Source organism: Myotis nattereri, assembly GCF_964212035.1.
Source record: "Myotis nattereri genome assembly, chromosome: 19".
In the NCBI taxonomy this organism is placed as follows: Eukaryota; Metazoa; Chordata; class Mammalia; order Chiroptera; family Vespertilionidae; genus Myotis; species Myotis nattereri.
This window is the reverse complement of record NC_138095.1, coordinates 17,863,438-17,880,324: the sequence shown is the minus strand read 5'-3', so window position 1 is coordinate 17,880,324 and position 16,887 is coordinate 17,863,438. Positions and strand designations below refer to the sequence as shown.

The 16,887-nt window shown below is 49.2% G+C and overlaps 1 protein-coding gene across 1 annotated transcript in view; it reads right to left on the bottom strand.

Annotated features, from left to right (window-relative positions):
- Positions 1-349: 349 nt before the first annotated feature.
- Positions 350-16,887, bottom strand: part of BARX2 (BARX homeobox 2) — a 57,448-nt gene continuing 40,910 nt past the window's right edge. Inside the window, exons 2-4 of the mRNA XM_081114042.1 lie at positions 15,236-15,536; positions 9,865-9,949; positions 350-1,207 (exon numbers count right to left, since the gene is read on the bottom strand). Coding sequence (XP_080970168.1) covers positions 938-1,207; positions 9,865-9,949; positions 15,236-15,536 — 656 coding nt within the window. The 3' untranslated portion in view covers positions 350-937. The remainder of the gene's footprint in view (positions 1,208-9,864; positions 9,950-15,235; positions 15,537-16,887) is intronic.

Below are 16,887 nucleotides of genomic sequence, written 5' to 3'. Positions count from 1 at the left end.
GTCCTCACCCAAGGGCACTGGTGGGTCTGCCTTTTGCCCTCTGCCCGAGACACCATGGGCCTGGCCTGGTCTTTTCTAGCTGAGAAACCACAGCCCAGGGAGCAGGGCTCTGCCTCTGGGTCTCTCTTCCCATGAGATAGTCAAGAAGAGTCACACGCCCTCCGCCAAAGAAACCAATGCACCCGGCCCTTTTGAAAGATTTATTTTTCATTAAAAAATAAAAGTTATCTCAACAGGTCCGCATTGCAGCTTCCAGGGATGGCAACTTAACGGAGCGAGAAAAAACCAGGCTGCTCGGTTCTCAAGGCACCTGACACTCTCATCAGGGGTTCCAAGGCACACGTGTCTTCAAACAAACAAACTTTATTCAGAAACAGTGGGAATAACGCAGAACTCCCTTCCCCCGACTCTTTCCAGCCCGCCCTCCTCAACCACGCCCCCCCCCCCTCCACAACAACCAAAAAACCTGAAATTCTCTTTTAAAAACTACAGAAATAAGTGCTGAGTCAGCAAGGGACCTGAGCGAGCTGCCCCAGCCCGCTGTATCTTTCTGCTTTGCTGACTGGATGCCCAGAGGCCCGGCAAGGAGAGAGCTGAGTCGCACCCTGGGACCGTGCCAGGTGGGGTGCTCACCCAGCGCCACAGCCTTCAGCAGGGGCAGGCAATTCCAAGGCACTGTCTCCCTTTATGCAGGGCATCCTGTGGCTAAAGCATCCTTTCAGGAAGAGAGAGAGGCCTAAGGCATGTGAGTCTTCTCAAATGCTTGTGATGAAAATGCCAAATGCCAAGGAGACCTGTGGGAGGGAGGGAGGGAGAAAGGGAGGGAGGTAGATGGCTTTCTCCCTTTACCAGGCTTTGGGGAGTTTTGCTCTCCTATTCTCCTGCCTTCTCTCTTCCCCTTCTTCCCAGTGTCCCCTGCCCCTCAAAGAGTTTGATTTTAGCTTGACGGTGGCGGGGGTTCCGAAGAGGCTACTGGCAACTCCTGTGGCTGGCCTGGTGGCTCAGCCACCTCCAAGGGCACAGGGCAGGCTTGAGGTTCCTGGGTGTCACTGGGCTCCTCCCGTCCCTGCGAGGGTGTGGGGCACTCCTGGCGCTGCGCCTGGCTGTTCATCTTCTCTTCAGCTTCGATCTCTTCGGAGGTGGGGATGGAGTTCTTCTTGGGGCGGCCTTTGGGCTTGGTGGGCGCTTCCTGGCCACCTTTAAGGACCTGGAAGGGAGACAAGTGGGCATTAGATGCAAGAAAGAACGCCTTCCCTCCACTTGACACTCAAAAGCATCTATGTCGTTCCCTCCCAGCAGTGACAGAGTTTGGCGAGAAGTTATCTTCAACCTGTCACCTCCAGGCTACAAAGACACCTTCATCCTTTACATGCTCGACGCGCTTTTAGTCAGTATCACATACTTTTTGGCATTAAATAAAAGGATCACAGACATATAAAAAAATCCAACTTCAATAATGAGGAAAGAAATGAAGATTAAGATGTTAATGGGGTAGCAATGAAGTTGACAAGTGAAACAAAAAAAGACACTATTTGTAGCAAGCAGGAAAATACTCACTCACACTCCAGGGTCAACATAGGTTGGTACAACCTTTCCAAAGGGCAGTCTGAGAGTTCAAATCAATCACAAGTTTTACAATGTGCACACTCTGACACGAAAATTCCATTTCTAATAATTTAGCCCGAGAAAGTCATCAAAGACAAAAACTGACCTGCAAAACTATCCATGCCTGGCCTGGTGTGACTCAGTGGTTGAGCATCGGTCCATGAGCAAAGAGGTCACCGGCAGTTCCCAGTCAGGGCACCTGCCTGGGTTTTGGGCTCGATCCTCAATAGGGGGCCGATTCTCTCTCATCATTGATGTTTCTATCGCTCTCTCTCCCTCTCCCTTCCTCTCTGAAATCAATAATATATATATTTGTATATATATGCTAGTAGTTGCTGATTTCCTGGGCAGCTAGTGAGAAGGGCTAGCACAGATAATCAGGAGTGGGGTATATTTTTGTTACTTACACACCTAGCTTACTCTTCTCTTCCCCATTTGGACAAAAGCTCTTTGAAGGTAAATCCTGCATCAATTCCTTGCTTTTCGCACCCCAAGCATCTAACGTCCGCCTAACTCTCCATGCAGTCACTAAGTATTTGTTGACTTCCTGAAACAGCAGAGAGTACTCCCAGGTGCTGAATTATAAGAACGAATGTGGGGGGGAGGGGGGATGGAGGGTTAATGGGGGGATAAGGACACATATGTAATACCTTAATAAAGAGTTTTTTTTTTAAAAGAATGAATGTAGTAACTTGATAAACAATAGTCCCTCTTTTAAAGAACGGCTTTATTGAGATATAATTCACATACCATCCATTTCTGGAGTACAATTTAGTGATTTTTAGTATAGTCAAAAAATGTGCAACTATCACCAGAATCCAATTTTAGAACATGTCATTACCCCCAAAAGAAACCCCATGCTCATGAGCAGCCACTCTCCATTTCTCCCCAACTTCTGCCCCCCAACCCTAGGTAACCACTAATCTGTTTTTTGCCTCTACAAATGTGCCTATTCTGGACATTTCATATGAATGGCATCATATAATATGTCATCCTTTGTGACTGGCTTCTTTCTCTTAGCATAATGTTTTCAAGGTTCATCCATGTTATAGCACATACCAGTATTTCATTCCTTTTACTGGCCAAATGATACCCATTGTATGGATATACCACATTCTGTTTACCCATTCATCAGTTAACCGACACTTGAGTTGTTTCCACCTTCTGGCTATTGTGAATAATGCCTCTATGAACATGGATGTGCACATATCTGTTCAAGTCCCTGCTTTCACATCTTTTGGGTCTATACTCAGAAGTGAAATTGCTGGCTCACACGGTGACTCCATGTTTAACATTTTGAGGAACTTCCACGCTATTTTCCAAAGCAGCCGCACCATGTGACAGTCCAGTCAGCAGCATATGAGGATTCTATTTCTCTACGTCCTCACCAGCACTTGTTATTATGGTGGTTTTTTTTCCTATTAAAACCATCCGGTGGGTGTGAAGCGGTTATCGTTCTGTTTTGATTTGCATTTCCTTGATGACAAATGATGATGAGCATCTTTTCATGGGCCAATTGTCTATCTTCTTTGGAGAGATGTCTATTCAAATCCTTTGCCCGTTTTTAAATTTTTATTACTGAGTCGTAAGAGTTCTTTATGTATTCTGGATACAAGCCTCTTACCAGGTACAAGATTTGTAAATATCTGCAGGTTGTCTTTTCCCTTCCTTGATGTCCTTCACAGCACAAAACATTTTAATTTTGCTGATGGCCAATTGCTTTTTTCTTTTGTTATTTGTGCTTTGGGTGTTATATCTAGGAAGGTTTTGCCTAACCCAAGGTCATGAATATTTACTCATACTTTCTTCTAAGAGATTTATTGTTTTAGCCGACACATTTAGGTCTATGAGTCATCTTGAGTTCATTTCTGTGTGCGGTATGAGGAAAACCATACGTCCTCAACAAACACCACCTTTTAGCTGGGAATCCGCCCAGCCACGGTGCTTTCCGCCGAAACACACAGACTTGAAGGGCGCCTCTAACACGGCGTCGATGTCGACAGAATCCACTTTTGGGGAGAAGACACCCCTGGTGTTGTTTTTTCACGTCAGTGTCAGTATCTGATGTTGATTTCAGCGCAGCCTGTTGAAAGCGCCCGCATGTGCCAAGATGGAATTTACATGTTGCAAGCAGCTCCACTCGGTATGAAAGAGGTTACACAGAACGAAGGTGCCCCATGTAGCAATCCTGTTATAAAAGGGCAAGTCTAAGAAAGCCACCTCATTGGCAAAAGAAAGTCCAGCCCAGCAATTAGAGAGCACCACCCACGCCGCTTGGATTGACCCACCTGGCTGTTTTCGTACACACACACACACACACACACACACACACACACACACCCCAAAACAATCACACCATTTTCTAAGTGGAATAAAACACTCAGTGCCAGCAATAATTAGGAGATACCTACACTCTTGGCTGCTTTCCATACTCGACCTCTGGCCCTGCCTCCCAGCACACCTGACACGCCATTATCTCACCACCGCCCCACACCAGGAGCTGCGCCTTCTCTTGCACCCCGTGGCCCTTCCCCCGGGACTCCTACTGCCCAATTATTCCTGGAGCCTCATTTAGTCTCCTTGGCCCTGAGTGGGCAGACAACCCATTGCACACAAGGTCCCATGTCGCTGGGAAAAACAACTAACACCATCTCCTTCTGGTAGTCATGCCCAGTGACAGATCCCTCTATGGCACGCGTGTCAGAGGTGACACACGAACTCATTTTTTTGGTTGGTTTTTCTTTAAGTGGCATTTAAATATACAAAATAAATATCAAAAATATAAGTCTTTGTTTTACTATGGTTGCAAAGATAAAAAAAATTTCTATATGTGACACAGCACCAGAGTTAAGTTAGGGTTTTTCAAAATGCTGACACGCCGAGCTCAAAAGGTTCGCCATCACTGCCCTAGGCTCTAACATGAGATCAAATGTCCTATTGCTAAGGACGTCAGGACAAGGCCTCGCTTCCTGTCCAAGGTGCTTAGGTGGGGGGCAGGCAGTTGGACTAGCGTAGTGGTCGGCAAACTCATTAGTCAACAGAGCCAAATATCAACAGTACAATGATTGAAATTTCTTTTGAGAGCCAAATTTTTTAAACTTAAACTATGTAGGTAGGTACATTGTTATTAACTTAATTAGGGTACTCCTAAGGCTTAGGAAGAGCCACACTCAAGGGGCCAAAGAGCCGCATGTGGCTCGCGAGCCGCAGTTTGCCGACCACGGGACTACCTCCCCCATTATTTAGACAGGAACCTGAGCTGAGCAGGCAGGGGTGGTTCATCAGCATCAGAGAGCAAGCTGAGGGCAGGGCCAAGATTTGAACACAAAACCCTTGACCATTTGAATGGAACACCCTTCCCAGGATGTCACTGTGCTCAATGTGCGAGGGATACGGAAAATGTGCCGCTCTGATTTCTGACTTTCCAATATTTATCTGCAGTTAGCCAACCTCCCAGCAGAGCCCAGGCCACAGGCTCATTACCAGGAGAGCTCTGTGCTCCTTTTGCCTGCAGCTCTATGGGCAAGGGAGAGCCACGTAACTGACGGCTGTGTCCACAGAGCTGGGAAGCAAGTTGGGATTCTCTAGCAGGAGTCTCTTCCCAGGACACGGCTCAGCGGGCTTTCTCCTTTTGGAGGGGGGATTTTCCACGACATCACGAGCCCTGACGCTAAGGAGCTGGCAGGGTGCAGCTGGTTGGCGTGTGGGGAAGGAGAAACCACAAACCCCCGGGGCTGTGCTTAACCAGAGCCCCCAGAAGCTGGCTTATCTCTTCTGGCCGCCCAAAGTCTGGATTCTCTGGAGATGTGAATTGCATGGACAGGTAAATAATTTTTAAAAAATAATAATAGCCTAGCCAGTGTGGCTCAGTGGTTGAGTGTCAACCTATGAACCAGGAGGCTTAATTCCTGGTCAGGGCACATGCCCGCCTTGTGGGCTTGAACCCCAGTGAGGGCCTTGCAGGAGGCAGCCGATCAATGATTCTCATCATTGATGTTTCTATCTCCCTCTCCCTTCACCTCTGACATCAATAAAAAGATATTTAAAATAATAATAATAATGTCAACCAAAGAACTTGTATGCATATATGCATAACGCATGGACACTGATAAAGGTGGTGAAGGCTTGGGGTGGGGGTGGGGGGCGGGGGCAGGCTAGAAGAGGTCAATGGGGAAAAAGGGGGACATGTAATACTTTCAACAATAAGGATTTGAAAAATAATAAAATAAAAATAATAATAATGAGAAGAAGAGTAGCAGTTAATACTTCTTGGTCATGCTCTATGCGGCAGGCACTATTCTAAGTTTTACCAGGATTAGCTCACCTTTTAAGGAACATATTAGGCTTTTACTGATGAGGAAACAGGTACACAGAGGTTAAGACACAGATGGCCACGGGTAGCAGTTTCACGGGATTGTTGATTATCTGCAGACTTACACTGTAAACAATGAGGATGCAACCCACCCACCTCTGTGATTGGGAGAGGAAGGCTGTATCCACGGGCCCCCTCCCGGAGCACACTTCTGCTTGCATCATATTTCAGAGCCAAAAAAGACCCCTGATGATGACGCTCTTGCGCCTGTTGCAAAACCCTGTGAGTCCTACTGGAACGAAAGCCAGACAGAGATGGAATAGAGTGTCCCATCTCGGGTGCAAGATTGCGTTTACCCAACCCGCTACAGGTTACCAATGCTGACCGGTAAAAACTCGTCAGAGATGCAATCTTGGTTTTGGCAGCACTGCCCTTGGCAGCCGTGCGAATAACTCTGAGAATCAAGTGCTAATCTTTTTCCAGTTCCAATTAGGTTACTAGCCTTGAGACATCTTTATTACCCAATTAGCTTTTTCTTTCCTTCCCAGTACCTGAAGAGATAGCCTTGAAAGCATTTCACCAGGAAAATGCATGAAGCAATCAGGAGCCCAACAATGCCTCACTGTTCTGGGGGAGTCAGAGTTCAGACCCGCGACTGAACAATCGCTCTCATGCTTCAGCCCCAGCCGTTCCGAAGTCCTTCGAGTGCCCCCAATACTCCTGTCCCTTTCTTCTGCCTGTGACACCCTTCCCACCTTCACTTGGCACCTTTTTATCCATCCACTAGCACCAACTTAGATGGCGCCTCTTCCATGCCCCCCCTTCCCTATACACCTCTGAATCCTGTAATTCCTTCTGCTGTTGCCCTGATCATTGTGTATAATTACTAGCTTACAGGTCTGTGTCCCCGACTCGACTGAATACCTTTTCTAATTTTATTTAAAAAAAATTTTTGTTAATTCTCATCTGAGGATATTTTTCCATTGATTTTTTTTAGAGAGTGGAAGGCAGGGGGAGAGACAGAGAGAGAAACATCAATGTAAGAGAGACACATCAATTGGTTGCCTCCCGCATGCACCCCAACCAGGGACAGGGAGAGGGAGGTTGTATCTAGGGGTCCCCTCCCAGAGCACAATTTGAGCCTGCAACCTAGGTACATGCCCTTGACCGGAATTGAACCTGGGACCCTTCAGTCCGCAGGTTGATGCTCTAGCCACTGCGCCAAACCGGCCAGGGCTCTGATTTTATTTCTTAGTGGGTTGGGTGCATGTCTTATCTTGGCACCTCTGTTGCCTGTGCTCAGTGAATGGCTGCTGAAGTTAACTGAAAACTCGGCACGTGTTTCCTCAAGGGACCTGAATATGGCTGGCCCGTGGAAGGCTCTCTGAGGTTAAGTCCTCTAAGTGCCTTCCATCTTGTTCTAGACGGCGCTGATAACCATCAGGAACCAGCTGGTGAAAAACAAGTGACGTCAGAGGCCAGGGCACACGCGTGGTCCCACGGGCACTGGGCGGTGCTGGCAGAGATGGCAGGCTGTCGGTTCCCTAATCATCTGACTCATGAAAGATTGCTGATAACCAATTTAAACAATGCCTCTGCCACTCCGGGGACATTGATTTCCATGCCGGTGATTGACGGGGAAGGAGGTGGGCGGTGGAACTTGCACAGAAAGCAGCGAAGGGACTTGCCCAAAATCTGCCAGGGAGGGGCACGCCTGGGAACAGAGTTTCTGACTCCCAAATCTGATTCGCCCAGAGATAATCCCCCAAAGGTTCCCGCCATCCGTCTCAGGGGTGCCTTAGCATTCTAGAAATTTTAGAGTAACTACCTATTCAACTGAATCCCATTCATCCTTCAATTTCAACGTCTCCCTGCGGCTATCCCCAACACCTCTCTTCTGAACTCTTATGGGGTATCACACCTTTAAATAAACAACCAGGACTTCATGAAAATGTCATCCCCAACTGCTTCCTGGACCTTGATTCTCCAACGAGATCATAAATTCCACGAAGGGTTATATTTTATTTCAGTACTTCCTCCAGTGCCTAGGACACGGCATGGTTCACATGAGACGCTAACTGCATGGGTATTGAATCATGCGATCTATGTTTGTACATGCACCTGGCATCGCCACCTCACTCTGAGAGAGCACTTCGTGAGCCAAGCCACCGCCAGCCGAAAATCCTTCCATCCCTTGCAGGGTCAGGACCCCCCAGAGGAAATGATGAACTTCGCCCAGGAGTTCCTTTCAGGATATATAATAAATGCTACCTTGTTGGCCGTTTCCTATTTTTTCCATGAATATTCATTTGTAGTTTATTTATTTATTTTTCTCATTGTTAGCAGGCATGGCAAGAGCTACACTTTTAGGAAAAAGTAATATTCGACAAAAAAAATACGAAATTGAGAAAATCTGAATATCTATCACCTATTGAAAAATATCGACTGAAAACTAGGTTGAGGGATGGGTGGGAAATCCTTACTTATTTGGTAAAGGTGAAAGACTTCATATTCCCATCCTTAAGACAACCAGGAACTATGGCTGGTGACCAGATGGGTTAGGACAGTGGTCGGCAAACTCATTAGTCAACAGAGCCAAATATCAACAGGACAACGAATGAAGTTTCTTTTGAGAGCCAAATTTTTTAAACTTAAACTATATAGGTAGGTACGTTGTTATTAACTTAATTAGGGTACTCCTAAGGCTTAGGAAGAGCCACACTCAAAGGGCCAAAGAGCCGCATGTGGCTCTCGAGCCGCAGTTTGCCGACCACGGGGTTAGGAGGTTAGAACATCATCCCGGCAGACCTGGTCCACATGCGAAGAGAAAGGGCCAGGTCAGAGGCCCTGCCGTACCTGGTCTCTGAAGACTAGAGTGGAGCTTCTTCCCACCCTCATCCGGCCCTGCCCCTTTCTTCTGGGCTCTGACCTTGTCCCTTGTGGTTTACGAAACTGGAAATGAAACACTCAACTACTTTGAAAAGCTTTGATTTAACATGCCTCTAAAAAGAAGAGGGGTAAACTACTCTGAAAATTGAGTTCCTCAAATGCAGATGTTTATTCTTTCTTTTAGTGATATCTACTCTAATAAGTTCTTTTAAAACACAAAGATGGGCCTGGTCAGCGTGACTCAGGGGTTGAGCGGTGGCCCATGAACCAGGAGGTCACAGTTCGATTCCCAGTCAGGGCACATGCCCGGGTTGTGGGCTTGATCCCCAGTGTGGGGCATGCAAGAGGCAGCTGATCCATAATCCTCTCTCATCATTGATGTTTCTATTTCTCTCCCCCTTCTCTGAAATCAATACAAATATATTCTAAAAAATAAATAAAAAACAAAGATGGACGGACTCATTAGCCAGGCACTAGATCAGTATTAGGGAATGGCAGTCATTCTACCCCCTGCATCAGAGGAACCTGAGTGCTTGTTAGCACACATTCCCACCCCGTCCTGTGACAGGGAATCAGAGTCCTGGGAGGGGCCTGGGCTCTGCATTGTCACCTGCTACCCAGGTCACTCTGGTGCCCACTGAAGTTTGAGAATCACTGCATTAGAGCACACACAGCTATGAGAACAGATGTGCCCTAAATGTCATTATAAACAAAGAGTCCTGACGTCTATTCTTGGCTGCTGGTGGGAGGCGGAAGGAAGTTCTTTGAAAAGGCTAGCAGGTGGGGTTAAATCTAGCAACTGAGAAGCTTGTGGGCTTTCACTTTCTGTTATTTCTAAGGAAACTAGAAAAGAATATCCTTCTGATCAGGAAATCCAGGTCAGGAGGAATGGCTTACCCTTCTGCTCACACAGCCTGCCTCCCAGCCGGCACCATAAAAGGCCTTCCAATCCCATGAGCCCAAACCACATGGTCCTTCCTGCCTTCTTCCCAGCCCTGCGGGAAGGATTCGTTCTGCCATGATGGGCTCGTGGTTGGACTCACTCTCTTCTTTCTTACCATTTTCTTCCATTTCATCCTGCGATTCTGATACCAGGTCTTCACCTGCAGTTGAGTGAGTCCCAGAGACTGGGCCAAGTCCAACCTAGAAGGCAAAAGGCACAAAAGAAAGATGAGGAAGGAGAGAAAGGGCAGTAGAGATGGGGTCCTGGTAACTGGTTCCAGGTACTGCTGTCGAAATTCAGACCTTCCCCCTTAAACCAATTCTTCCTCAAAGAGCTTTGCTTTCCTTCCAAAAATCCGACGTTTGAAACTCTGGGAAGCTAGAGACGGATGTCCGTGCCCAAGGACTATCTACATGGGATCTGAAAAGAATTTCTGAGTCTTCATGGCAAAGTCCTTTTCCTGCAAAGCCTGACAGTCTTTACTCTGACTCTATACAAAATGAAGATTCTGACCCAGAATCCAAAGGCAAAGTCGTATTTTCCTAATTGGAATCCCACTCATCATTCCAGATCCAGCTCAAGTCCCCCCCACCCCCCCTCCTGCAGGTGAGCCTCCTGGATACCCCCAGCTCATGCGGGATGTCTCCCCTACACCCTCCCCTGGGTCAGCCACCACCCAGGTGGCTCCAGGTTCTCAGTTGGTCTCTTATTGCTTCACATCAGTTATTGCTGCCTCCCTAATTCAACTGCAAGAGCGGAGTATGTCTTCTGCTTCTTTCGTAACCACAAAAGTGCCTATCACGTTCTAAATCCAGAACTGTGGCTCCAGCACACTTTCTGATAGGCTCATTGTAGCTTCCCTAAATTGTCATAATGCCAGATCCCCCCCCAAAAAAACACACATTAAATCTGCAGCCCCTCCTGCTTCCCATTCTACTGCTAACCATGGTTCTGCATTTCTCCATAGCCTTCTGAAAAGTCTTGAATGTCAAAACCATTCCTGGAAAATGTGCAGTTGGAGCCATTTCCAGCAACACAGCAACCGTTGCCTGGGTACCACAGTGCCCAGGCTATGTGCTAAGCCCCTGACATATGCTATCTCACTTATTCCTTTCACCACACTGTGAAATAGGTATAATTATTCCCATTTTACAGACAGAGATCTGAGGCTCAGAACCTCTTTGAAACCATGGCCAAACCCTGACAGCTGCCTGTTTTTGTGAATAAAGTTTTACTGGAACACAGACATGCTCATTCGTTCATATATTGTCTGTGGCTGCTTTCATGCTACAACCTCTGAGTTGAGTAATTGTGAAAGAGACCACAGGCCCATAAAGCCTAAAATATGTACTCCCTGGCCTGTAAAGAAAAAATTTGCTGACTGCTGGTAGATGATCCTACAGTAAGAGGTGGATCCAGGATTCCAATTTATTTCCATCTGACTTGTACGCCTCCTCCTGTATTGGGGCTCACCTCCACCACCATTTTTCCATGCAAGTTAGACCTACGAGAAGTTCTGTTTTGTTTTGTTTTGTTAATCCTCATGGGAGGATATCCCCCCTCACTCCCCATTGAATTTTAGAGAGTGGAAGGGAGTGGGGGAGACAGACAGAGAAACATCAATGTGAGAGACACACCGATTGGTTGCCTCCTGCACACGCCCTGACCTGGGACCAGGGATCGAGCCTGCAACCAAGGCACGTGCCCTTGACCGGAATGGAACCTGAGACCCTTCAGTCTGCAGGCCAATGCTCCAACCACTGAGCCAAACCGGCCAGGGCCAAAGGGAAGCTCTTGCTCAGCTTCGGTGAGGGAAGTGCAGGGACGCTCCACCACCAGGAGGAGCAGACAGCGGAGGGGAGCATATGAATGAGGCTGCACTGCTCAGTCCTCAAGCCTGCAACTGTGGACCTGTGTTGCTGAGAACCCCAGGCCTACCTGGGCAACAGTGGGAAGAACCACCTTGGGAGCCTACATTCGCTGCCCTGTGGTTCCAGGCTGGGTCGGTGAGCCAGTGTGGGCCTCTAAGACAGCACCTGAGGCCGAGCACCCTTGAGACAGCGTAAGCAGAGATCACCGCTTTGGAAGACTGGGTTTCTGAGGAGTGTGATTTGTGGAGCTAAGATCTATGATCTCACACAGCCACAGCCTGAGCCAGGGGGAGTCTCACGTGTTAGTTCTCAGCTGCACCTTTCTCTACCTGAGGGGTAACGAGCAAAATCTCACCCTCAGGAAGAGCAGTAGGTGCAGGCAAGGAAGGTTCCAGGTGCCAACTCTTGGCATGCCCAGGTGAGGCTGCCCAGCCCCCTGCTTTGACTAGAGTACACAATTTAAATCTCCAATAATAGCCTGGCAGGTGAGTTCAGTGGTTAGAGCATCGGCCTGTGCACCAGAGGGCATGTACCTAGGTTGCAGGCTTGATCCCTGGCCTTGGTCAGGGATGTGTCTCTCTCACATTGATCTCTCTCTCTTTCTCTCTCTCCCTCCCTGCCAGGCCTCCCTTCCTCCCTCCTTCTCTCCCTCCCTTAATCCTCTCTGAAAATCACTGGGAAAGATATCCTCAGGTGAGAATTAACAAACAAAAAATAAGGAAAATAAAATAAGTAAATCTCCAACAATAAAAGCAGTCTTTCCTCAAAGGACTTCAGACCCGGTCCTAAATCTGCCTTCACATATATCTGGTCGTCCCGGTAAAAGGGCTGCTGGAAGCTGACAGTCTTATTAAAAGCCATTTACAGACTGAAGCTCATCACCTCCCAGCGCCAACGGCACTCAGCTCTCTCCACGAAGGAGGCACTCCTTCCCAAGCAGCATCTCAGTAAGAACGCAGGGGGCAGCCCCAGGACCTCTGGCCTCCCTGGAGACGGGTCCCCCCGGGCTCCCACTGCGCCCCCTGAGCCGGTTCACCGGAGGCCACCAGGTGCATTCGTCAGTGGAAGATTCAGTTCACAGCCCCGCCACCGCGCTCGCACACGTGTTAGCTCACTTGGGAAAAATGCACCCTTGGCTCACTCTGGCTAGAGAAACACTTCACTGTCATCAGCTTTCTCTCATTACCTGCCACCGTTACAAATTCTCACTTCCCTGCATAGTCGCTTAAATGGGGTCACCTAGGAAACCGGAGAAACAAACAATGAGGATGAGGGAGAGAGCTGTGGGAGGAGGCAGCGCTCATGGCCCTGGTCACGTACAGAGGTGAGGAACGGCTGAGAGGGCAGGTTAAGGCGGCAGCTTCGATGCCAGCCAAGTGGTGTCCTCCTCCCCAGGCAAGTTCATCAGTCCTGCGGCGGTCACCTGAGAGGCGCCTGGGCAGGTAGCAGGAAGCCCCAGGAGGTTGACTGGGAACTAACAGTTCTGTTTCAAAATTCTCTGAATTCTAGAAGGTAAGCCTACCATGTTACCCGTGCACGTTGAAGGCCTTTCAATACACCACCCCGCAGTTCATGAAAAATGGTGCCCACTCCACCTGGCTGGCTCAGGTATGTGAGGCTCTTCCTTACATGCGGGGCATGAACATGGCCCTTTGGTACCTAGAGATCCCATCTATTGATCCCCAATACACAGACCCGTCTCCACTGTCCACCCAAAGGCACCCCATTCTCATGTCCCAGAAAGCACTTTTTCTCTGCAAAACCCACTCTGTCCTCAGCCTTCCAACTTCAGGTCGTGGTGCCTCTGTTTCCCTGGTGGGGAACCCCAGAATTCTCAACCTTGTTTCTCTTCCTCATGGCAAGGTCTATTCTGTCCCTTCCACCTTCAACATTGTTCTCCAACCGCTCCTCTCCTCTCTGTTCCCACCGTGACCACCTTCACTCAGGTCTTCAGTGACTGTCCAGACCCCCTGGTATTCCTGCCCCAGGTCTTCCCTCTTTAATCAATCATGTAGGACAATGATGGCGAACCTATGACACACGTGTCAGAGGTGACACGCAAACTCATTTTTTGGTTGATTTTTCTTTGTTAAATGGCATTTAAATATATAAAATAAATATCAAAAATATGTCTTTGTTTTACTATGGTTGCAAATATCAAAAAATTTCTATATGTGACACGGCACCAGAGTTAAGTTAGGGTTTTTCAAAATGCTGACACGCCGAGCTCAAAAGGTGCGCCATCACTGATGTAGGGTGACACCAATGTGAGGATTTGGAAATGCAAATCTGGCCAAGTCACTTGCAGCTCTTAATGGCTGCGGATGGATGGCCTAAACAGTGAAGTGCACGTCCTTTGGCTAGGCATACGAGGTTCTTCTCACTTCTGCAGCCTCATCCCCCACCACACCCCCATTCACCCCTTAAGCTGGAGATGTCCTGACCACGTGCAGCTCCCTCAACGTGCCCAGCGAGCATGCTTCTCTCCCTCCTGCAGTGAAAGCTCTTCTTCAACGTTGCCTCCTCTGAGAAGCCTTCCCTAACCCCTCTGACACACTCAGCGACATCGCGGTGCCTCTACTGCCCTTGGTCACACACATCCTGGCGCCAGCGTCCAGCTCACTGGGTTGTAGTGTGGCAGTCACTTCCTCTCCAGATCTCCTCCAGAGCAGGACTCTTGTCTACTACTTCCTGGACCCATAATCCCTTCCCCAGTGCCCAGCACAGAGGACCCTCAGCAAACAGCTAATGGCTGCTCACCTAATTGACTCAGTCGACAAATTCTCTTTTAGTCAGAGATTTGCATTTAAATGTTTATCCAACAGCTCCTACAGAGCTTGAGAGACGCCTTGGCGTTTCCTTCCTTTTCTCCTGGAAAACACTCCCAATAAAAGTAAGCTCAGCCATCTCCAGAGTGAGTCTGAGGAACAAGATAAGACACACACTCTTGGGTATTTTGCGGTTCAGATGCTACGTTAAAGCAAGGGGCTGAGGCGAAAGCCTCTGAGTAAAGCAGGAGTCCCAGCCCCCTCATCTGGATCTCCAGTGTAAAGAAAGGGATCTGATCCAGGTCCTTTTTGGTCTCAGCCTAGTGCCTCTGACTTCATACCCATCCAACACACCAGGACATCTGACAGCTCCTCAACCCGATCAATCCAGTCTGCCATCAGGAGCCAGGCAGCGGGCGGCCCAGGTGGGAGCTGGACTATGAGAAGGCTGAGAGCATGGGTCCCAACTCCCCATCTAGTCCCACTGCATCTGGTCCTGGGTGTGAGTGACTTTAGAAGCTACGCCTGCTCCCCAGCTGAGAGTCTGGGCAACCGTCCACTAAACTTCCCCTCGCTGCTTACATTGGAGTAGTTAAGTTAAAATATGGAGAGACAGTGAGGAGTACAACTTTGGCACCAGGCCGGTTCCTGTGGGGACCAACTGTGCTACGTTCACATGGGTTGGCTGCTGTCCAACCAAGGCTGAGAAGATGTGGGCCAAGGACCAGGCCCTGCCACCGTGTCCTGCATGTCACGGTCCTTGTGCCCGGGTGTCCCATGGCAAGAGCAAAAGGAGTCTCCCTTCTCAAGGCCCTGAGCTGCGGGCAGCCCCTCCCCGGGTGCTCACCTGTCCGGGGTGGACAAGTACTTCTGCTTCTGGAATTTCTTCTCCAGGCCCATGAGCTGCAGCTCCGTGAAGATGGTGCGACTCCGGCGGGGTTTCTTCTGCCGCGGGGTGAGCTGCTCCGTCTCGGACTCGCTGCTACCTAGCGCCTCGCCGCCCGGGGCCTCGGCAGGGGCAGCCTCGGCAGCGGGGTGGCGGGACAGCGTCGGGGCGATTCCCGGGGTGGCGGGGACCAGGTGAGAGATGACTGTGGGCTGTCGGGTGATCACGGAGAGGAGAGGATATGCCCGGAGGGAAGCGGGGCCTGGAAGACAAGCAGGGAGGCAGGTCACCCAGGGAGCCGGGGCAGAAGGAGACCAGGGCCCCTGGAGGACCACTTGCTGAGACCCTGCCTGGCGGGGCTCCAGATGGGAAGGAGGGAGGAGAAGAAGCAACTCAGGACCTGTAATGGCCGGGTGGGCAGGATGCGCGCAGATGTGCTCAGCCTGGGAGGGAGAACATTCGAGTCCCCCACAGCCAGAAGCACGTTGGGTTTGAAGTGACTCTCCCCCACCCACCCCCTCTTTTGAACCCCTAACTTACGGTTTCAGAGACATGGGTCAGTAGGACTGGGCAGGTGAAAAAGTAGTCAGAAAATGCTAGAACCCCATACTTGAGAAAGCCCACCTAGATCTGTAACAGACAAACTTCCTCGAGCCCCCCTGTGGTTTTTATAGAAGTCCAGGGTCGTAACTCTGAATGCTTCCTGAGGAGCCTGTATACCCGGAATCCTAACATTTTTCAGACCCGGAAGGATGCTTCGCGGTTATTTCATTCAACTGCCTCATTTCAGAGACAAGGAAACGGTCCCCTAAAGGCTGAGCGACTTGCCTCAGATCACAGCGCTCGGAACCTCCGATTCAGGGGTCAAACCAAGTTCTTCTGGTTTTGAAGTCCAGTGCGGTTATCGCCGCATCTTGAGTCGCATGGATGGACCTCGTTTAGAAGGGGGGTGCGGCAACGCGATTTTAATTCACACGAAAACGCAGGCACCTTATGACCAGCTGCCTCCAGCACTGTGTTAGGGAGGGTTCTGAGGCTGGGTCAGAGCTGGCTGAGGGGAGCGCTGAGGTTGACCCGGGCACGCAGGAGGCGGGTGGTGTGGTGGCAGACACTCTAGTTATGCGACACTCCGCTTTAGGAATGTCAAGGCCAGAGCACTTTTCTGCCCCAAAATAGGTTATGTCTTTATTTTATTATTATCTTTTAAAAATATATCTTATTGATTTTTTACAGAGAGGAAGGGAGAGGGACAGAGAGTTAGAAACATCGATCAGCTGCCTCCAGCACACCCTCTATTGGGAATGTGCCCGCAACCAAGGTACAGGCCCTTGACCGGAATCGAACCTGGGACCCTTCAGGCCGCAGGCCGACGCTCTACCCACTGAGCCAAACCGGTCAGGGCATAGGTTATGTCATTAAAGTTCAAGTAACAATGCTCTTCCTCTGCATGATTCAATCGTATCGAGTTTTACATCTTTTAAATGTAAATCATTTTATTTCTCCAGGCCTCAGCTTTGTCCTTCAGATGGTGAGTAAAAGTAGATCCTTCCAGAGTCCTTCGAATGCTAACACTCTGATGCCACGAAAGTGTCTGTCATCCAAGCCCGTCTTGA